The sequence below is a fragment of the Rhopalosiphum padi genome, chromosome 1 (genome assembly GCF_020882245.1).
Source record: "Rhopalosiphum padi isolate XX-2018 chromosome 1, ASM2088224v1, whole genome shotgun sequence".
NCBI lineage: Eukaryota > Metazoa > Arthropoda > Insecta > Hemiptera > Aphididae > Rhopalosiphum > Rhopalosiphum padi.
Window position 1 is genome coordinate 47,333,131 of NC_083597.1, and position 7,632 is coordinate 47,340,762.

At 31.1% G+C, this 7,632-nt stretch overlaps 1 protein-coding gene across 1 annotated transcript; it reads right to left on the reverse strand.

The window, feature by feature from the left end:
* Positions 1-5,868: 5,868 nt before the first annotated feature.
* Positions 5,869-7,345, reverse strand: LOC132925995 (uncharacterized). The gene is made up of 2 exons (XM_060990350.1): positions 7,304-7,345; positions 5,869-7,185 (listed from the first exon to the last, which is right to left on the reverse strand). Exons 1-2 carry the CDS (start codon positions 7,343-7,345, stop codon positions 5,869-5,871), a joined length of 1,359 nt encoding a protein of 452 aa, XP_060846333.1.
* Positions 7,346-7,632: the final 287 nt, after the last annotated feature.

Consider the following 7,632-nt stretch of genomic DNA (forward strand, 5'->3'; position numbering starts at 1 on the left):
TAAACAATCAATATTATCATCGAGTGAAATTAATGTAATGCGTATAAATACTAAAATGACCACAATTAATAATATACGTATATTATCAGTGTGTAATTTAACTACATTTTATAATTCGTTATTTTTATTGTTTATAATAATAATAAAATAATAATACAATTTTATGTATGTGATGCTGTAAAATGTATTTTTGATAGTATACAGTTTACAATCGCTCCTCTAAGTATTATACCTTTCGGGGAAATTTCCTTTAGGTTAAAGTCAACCTAACCTATGTATCATCAAACCATAGTTGGTGATTTTAGGGTGGTTAGGGCTATATAATGATATAAAATACATATTATATATTATAGACACTACAGAAATCAAACACTCGGTACCGTGTAATCGCTACATTCCGGAATCACGATACATCTAATAGTTAAACAAATGATTATTACATTAATATATATATATATATATTGTGATTCACAGTTTATTTATTTAGTAGGTATGTTGAAGAGTATGCAAGTATAAAATGTATTATGTAACATACTAACATGTAATATGTTATTTTTTTAATGCACCGACCACGAGCGATCGCATTTTCGTGGTAGTAACGTGGTCGTGATGTGGTCCGTGTGAGTAACGTCTAATATTACGCGTATACCGCGTAGACAGACTGAAGCGTCGTCGTTGCATAACAACATCGTTCCGCGCTTTGGTCCGCCGTATGCGAATGCGGGACGGATCGCAAACGACCGCTTCGTTCGATTGGTATGGAACAACAGCGCACCGCGTAAATGGAACACAATTCGAATAGGGCACGGCGCGGACAGTGGACGCGTCGCAACGTAACGCGTTAAAATAATAATTGCGACCTCAAACGGGCCAGACAGGCATGGACGATTATTGTTATTATTGTTATTAACCAAACGCGAGATGTGACCAAAGCCGATATGGTCGCAAATCCAGCGACATGACCACCGACTGTAGATACGGTGAAAACGGGACATGGCGCAATATAATATGACCGCATACGGCGGACATGCAACGACGAAACGGACGAAATGCGAACGTGCATATAATATGATATAGATACCGGAATACATTTTACACTTTACACGACTACAAATTATGTGGACGACGCACTGTTGCTACTTGCCGATAAACAATAATAACCGCAACTTCGCGTTATGAAACATCGCAAACTTGAGTTATTATATGAAAACAACCAACGGAACCAACTAAATAACATTTTAGCCGTTTTAGAAATTTACCTTATTGACTAAATGTTAAATATATATAATTATACAGTAAGACATCTGATGACATGCAAATAACTACAAATAAAATTAGAATTAACTACATTACCTATATATTATATATAATAATAAAATAATATATTATAATAGTATATAGTTATTAAGGTCTTTATAACACTTATTTGTATCTGTAACTAAGAGTTAAGACATGATTGTATCATAGTACATTATATTATTAGGAATATATTTATTTGTTTTTTTCATATTTACATAAGTGCTAGTTTTATAATAAAATAAATAATAATAATAACTTTTGTATAATAATATAATCATACATTAAATGCGTCTTTGAAAAAATAATCATATGCATATATTGATGATAAAAAAAACATTATTAGGTAATTAAGATAGTGGTACTCTATGTATAAAAAGTAATGTAATTGGCTATAAAAAAAAGTTTAATTTTAAAAATTCTCAAGAGAAATACTACTATATTGCCTTGTACAATTAAAAATGTAATCAAGATCAAGTACTCAGTAGATACCGCTCTGCTGTATATTAAGACTTAACACTTAGTGTCATGTGATCACTGTAAGTAAGACCGTCTATTGCATCCCAGACACAGGTAAACGATTTTTTATTACCTTTTCTGAGCTCCAAATGGGGTGATACCCGTTTTCACCAAAAGTGGACCTTCCTCTTTTTCACCAATATATAATATAATCATTATTAATTAATTAATTAAATGTAATTTATTTTAAAATTTAACAATTTAAGTGTACAAATTATATATAATTAAATTTAACATTTACATTTAGGATTAAGTAGATAAATAAAATAATATACTATCAAATGTCATATTCATAAATGCTTTTTAAGATGATGTAATCTATGCCCTGTTTTGTAGCATAGGCAGCATTCCATAATTTCTCATGTAAAAGTACAAAACATACTATAAATAACGCGCTCAGTCGCTACGCCATTCAGTGCCGCTGGTTTTGAGTGTTTGGTCGTATTGTTTTTTTTTTTTGTTAGTATAAAATTGGTAGAAATTATAATTGATTTGAATTATTTAAACCGTACAGTAAGTACATTTGTAGCTGTAATCAAACAATGAAATTCTAAAACTTGGTAGGTCCGGCGATGTATGGGCTCCTAAAATTGTTTGGCCCCAGGCCCAAAATTATCTTAATCTTGGCTTATAATCGCACTGTATTTCTGATGATATAATTCATTTAATTATACATATTATCAAATCAAGATCAATTAAGTGTTTTAAAAGCGGCGTTGTTTTATCACCACAAACGGTAATTAAATTAATAAAATTATTGTCGTCTGACATTTCGGGAGGGGGTGAGCTTGAGCCCGAAAGCCCCTCCCCTGGCTACGGCACTGGTGTATTTTTTTACATACGTAGGTACCTATCTTCCATCGTGTAGGAACTAACGGGCACGATACGATTGCGCGCGGTCCATATCAGCGGTACCTTTTTAAGCGTACGATTGCGCGCGCTATATTATTTTAACTTTTAAGCAACGTTGCCAAAGATATAGGTCCATGGTAAATCCATACGATACCATTGTAGATTATAGTAGATTATTTATTACTTATTTTTGCCGATATCAGACAAACTTCCCATCACTAAGAATGAATTGGTTAAATTATCAAAAATATTATCTTTATTGTAAATGTCCATACATGTACGAATATACCTATATACTATAATCGTGCATGATGTGACTATATCAATTAACTATCAGTTGTGTTCGGTGTTTGAATTGTGTCACAGTGTTAAATTTTGTATTGATTTTTTAAAAATGGAAAACGAAATTCGCCGTATTACATCCGAAAGGGGAAATGATTTGTTGCTAGTGAATGGGCACAAATTTAGATGTATCAGGCAACGGGCTGATGGATATGTGAGATGGAGATGCTGTAAAAAACAGTGTACGTCCACAGTGTTGATGACGATTTGGCCATAGTTGGGAATAGGTATCGGGGGCTTAAAAGTTAATTTCAATATTGTTTAGTAAAGATTTATTATTTACGTAAATTTTTTAATTTTTTTGATATTATTAACTTTTTTTATTATTTTTTATTTAAATAACATTTTTTTGATATTATTAACTTTTTGTATTTTTTATTATTTACGTAATACATTTGGCAACGTCGCGCCCAATTTCACGCGCAATCGTATGCCTTTGAGTAATTAAAATTTTGTCTTTTGTTATTCTGGCACTGCGCGCAATCTAATACCTAAAAAGGTAAGACGCGCGCAATCGTACTCCGCCGGAACTAACTTATTTACCTTTTTTACAATGTAGGAACTTACAGATCACATATTATATAGGAATTAAGCCTATTTTACCTATTATTTACCTGTACTAACTACCTGCTATGTTTTTACCTGATACTTTCGTGTAGGAACTTACGATCCCCGACTTGTGCCCACAATCGAAACATCGAAACACTGGAGAGGTATAAAAAATTGAAACGGAATGCAATTGAATGACGTCCATTGTAATGGGTGTGTATCAGTTGTATCACTTATATAAAAATCGATTCATAGCGGTTTATTAGCCTGTATAATTAAATATATTTCATGATATTTTTTGTAAAATAACTATTAAAATCAATTATTTTACTTTTAAGTATTATAGTATGTTGTTATAAATTTTTCTGAAAATATTAAATTGATTGTAGTATAGTTAATATTTTATTATTAAAAAAATATATATGTATAATGTATGTAAAAACATTTAGGATCTTATTATATGAAGTTTTTAAGAATTTTGACTAAGAATAATTTTTTTACTTATATTTATATAGAATAAAATATAAATAAAATCTTTATTTCCTAATATGAAGTTCTAAAAAAAATTTAAAATTTACTATGCCTATAAAAAGCATAGAAAGAATCAAAATATTTTGAAAATTATACCATATATATTATAAAATAATAATATAAAAGCTTGTTGAAAATTTCAACTTAACGTTTATTCGTTTTTTAATAATAACAAAATAAAAATATGATTCTTAAAATTCCATCTAAAAAATGTACGACGGTCATGGTTTATTAAAATATGTAAGTAACAAGTAAATACTCGTGTATAAACTACATGATAATATTAGGTTTGCTTATTTGTTTGTCTAATTCTATTTATTTTATTTTAATAATTATTTAAAAACTTTTTGCATATAGAAACGATTCTGTCATATGATATGCATAAATAAATAAATATTATAGATAATATATACTACTTAATGCATTTATTATCTGTGAATTCTATAAAACTATCGGACTTGAATATTATATTATTTATATTCGTGTGTATATTATATTTTTATTCAAACCAAGGGTTGTTTTTCAGTCGTCAAACCTCACATAAAAGAATAAGGAGGGTTTCTTGGCGGTGACGTCACGGGTTTTTATTATTGACGCGCCGCCGTTGAAACACACAAACGACTACAATATTTTGCAGTTGGTCGCAAACACCCCGTTTTTCAAGTATTCCTACATCTGCCCGGCCGACAAACATCGGTGCGCGCAGGTGCACGACGTCAGCGCCAACCTCCGAACCACTACTTACCCGACCAACAACCCTCGCCAAACCGCCAAGCGACACGCCTACCAAGGACGCTAGATCGACCGATTTCGTATAAGATTTCACGAGAATATTATTATAAATTATAATACACATTTTATCCATTACATTTAATAATACACAAAATATTTTGTCATTATAAGGAAAGTGAATATTATTACAAAATTAGTACGGCGAAATAAATTTGATGTTATTCACTTACCTGCATATAAATTGACCTATTATCAGTGGCGGCTTGTAGATAGGGGCGATGCGGCGATCGCCCCCTTCTAAAATTATTATTTATTATTAATTTTAGAAGTTTAAAATATCAAATTTCAAAATTATATTGTAGCATAATATTGTCAAAAATAAAAATTGTGTTTCCTATATTTACACATAAATATTATGAAAACATTATCAGATGATGGGAATTTAAAAATAAATCATTCAACACAGTAGCTTCTGAGAATCGATAACCATTAACAATTTGCGCATGCGATGTGTTTATTATTTACTTTGTGCGGTCGTAACTCGTTAGATTAGGTTGACAATTTTTGTATTTTAAATATATATGTATTAAATAGATTTTAATTAAATAACTATTATCAATATTTTTTGTGGTCGATACTTTCCATAAATAAGCAATATAACAGTAAAATAACAGATCCTTTTTTTGTTATGTATATAATTTTTTTGTATTTTGTATTTTTATTTATTTATTTATTTTTAAACATATTTAATACATAAACGTTTTTACCAATGCTACCGAAATTGTTTTCCTTTATTTGGGTACGTTTTATTTATTTATTTATTTTTCGTATTTAATATTAATATTAATATAACAACAACAATAATAATATTTTAATTTTTTGTAGAAATAGGATAGGTTAAATTATAAATATCAACATTTGATAGGATACAATTTGTTTTGTATTCTTACATATTATCAAAGTTATTTACACATTGTCAAAGTTATTTATACATCGTCAAAGTTATTTACAAAAAAATAAAAATAAAATTAATATTACTCATCATCACTATTCACTATCGAATTCAGAATCCGAAGACGTATCGTCAACCGTCATTGTCAGACTTTGTGTTTCTGCGGACAACATATCCTCTATAATAAAATCAATTTTGTAGAATTTTTCTTCCTCTTTTATAGTGTGTCTTATGAAATTTTTCCACATCTTTTCATCCACTCGCTCTATACCTTCCAATAGCAGTGTTTTTACGTCACTTAATTTGTAGCTGGTGTTGTTCTTTTTTACGTGATCTTTCACGTTAGCCCACGCCAATTCTATTGGATTTAACTCATAATGATATGGAGGGATTCTTAAAATTGTCCTGTTGTGTTTTTCAGCCAGATCGTCAATTAAATACTTACTATATTGTGGTCTTAGTCTTTTTACTATATCGAGTAATTGAGGGATCACCATAGGTCGATCAATTACTTCGCCCTTTTCCTGTAACCATTTTATGATGTCTGCTTTTTTCGTCGTTTTGTTTGGAATTTTTTCTTTTTTCACAGAGTGATACGGGGCGTTGTCCATTATAATGACACAATTCTCTTTGAGTCGCGGTATTACGTCTGTCATCCAGTCGTAAAATGTATCACCATTCATTTCTTCGTGATAGTCCGTCGTTTTTTTCGACTCAAAACACAAAAGGCCACCTGGTACAAACCCATCTTCTGACCCAATGTGGAGAACAATGAGCCTCTTGCCTTTGCCAGATGGATTCTGAGACCCTGTCGCGAGATCTTGTAGAAATGCATCACGAGGCGATTTAATTGTTTTGTCTACCCACGTTTTGCTGGTACAGTTGCCTGCGTTGATCCATGTTTCGTCGAGATAGTATAAATGCCGCCCTTCTTCACGATATTTACGAATATTTTCTAAATACCGTCTACGCCACAAAACAATTTCATCCTTTTCTATAAGGGCACTATTGCGTCTGTGTTTTGAGTAAACGAAGTCCATAGATTTCAACAGACGATGCAAATTTATTCCGGAAATATCTGGAAAAGTGTAGTCGTCTTTAATAACATGCAGTATTTTGTCCAATGTGGGTATTGTTTTATTAAACCAGAATGAATGAACACGGAAACGTACTGCATTTATTTGTAAATCGTCAAACTTATCTTGAAATGATGTCCTTATGCGGGTTTTGCACGGAGAGGTGACAGTTTTGTTAGCGTTATATTCGCCGATAACATTTGAAACTGCTCGTCGTCTGATGCCAAGTAGTTTCGATATATAAATCCGAGCTTCTCGAACAGTTATAAAAGGATTTTTTCTTAATTCCTTCTTATATGAATTTACAATCATAATGCGTTGAGCTGATGAAATAGGCTGGAATAAAATACGAAAAAAACTATGTTAATTAACGTATAAAATACAGACAAAACTATAATAGGTATATAATAATATATAATACATAATACATAATATGTATATATTTTTTACTAACCTTTCCCATAGGATTTTTTGTTGAAGGTGAAACATTTGCCATAGTGTCACGTGAAAATTAAACGAAAACAAGAAAAATTCAAAATAAACAGCGAATGCGCACAAAAAAACTAAAAGACGTGTTACCGCTTAATACCGTTAAAATGGTGTGACAATATACAACACTCTGTATAAACAGTTGACCCTGCCGACGCTGGAACGCACCACGGTTTTCGTGCGCCACCCGGTGCGCGCTTATTCGGTACAGACTATAGTTAATAACATGGTCTCGTGTGCGTTTTTATTTCATAAGACAAAAATGACTTCTCTGAATCAATGTATCCTATTCTT

Bases quoted from the DNA above. Each gene is read 5' to 3' on its own strand.
- LOC132925995 (XM_060990350.1), bottom strand. From the start codon at position 7,345: ATGGCAAATGTTTCACCTTCAACAAAAAATCCTATGGGAAAG. The intron at 7,186-7,303 runs GTTAGTAAAAAA...ATTTTATTCCAG, and splicing joins CAAAAAATCCTATGGGAAAG to CCTATTTCATCAGCTCAACG.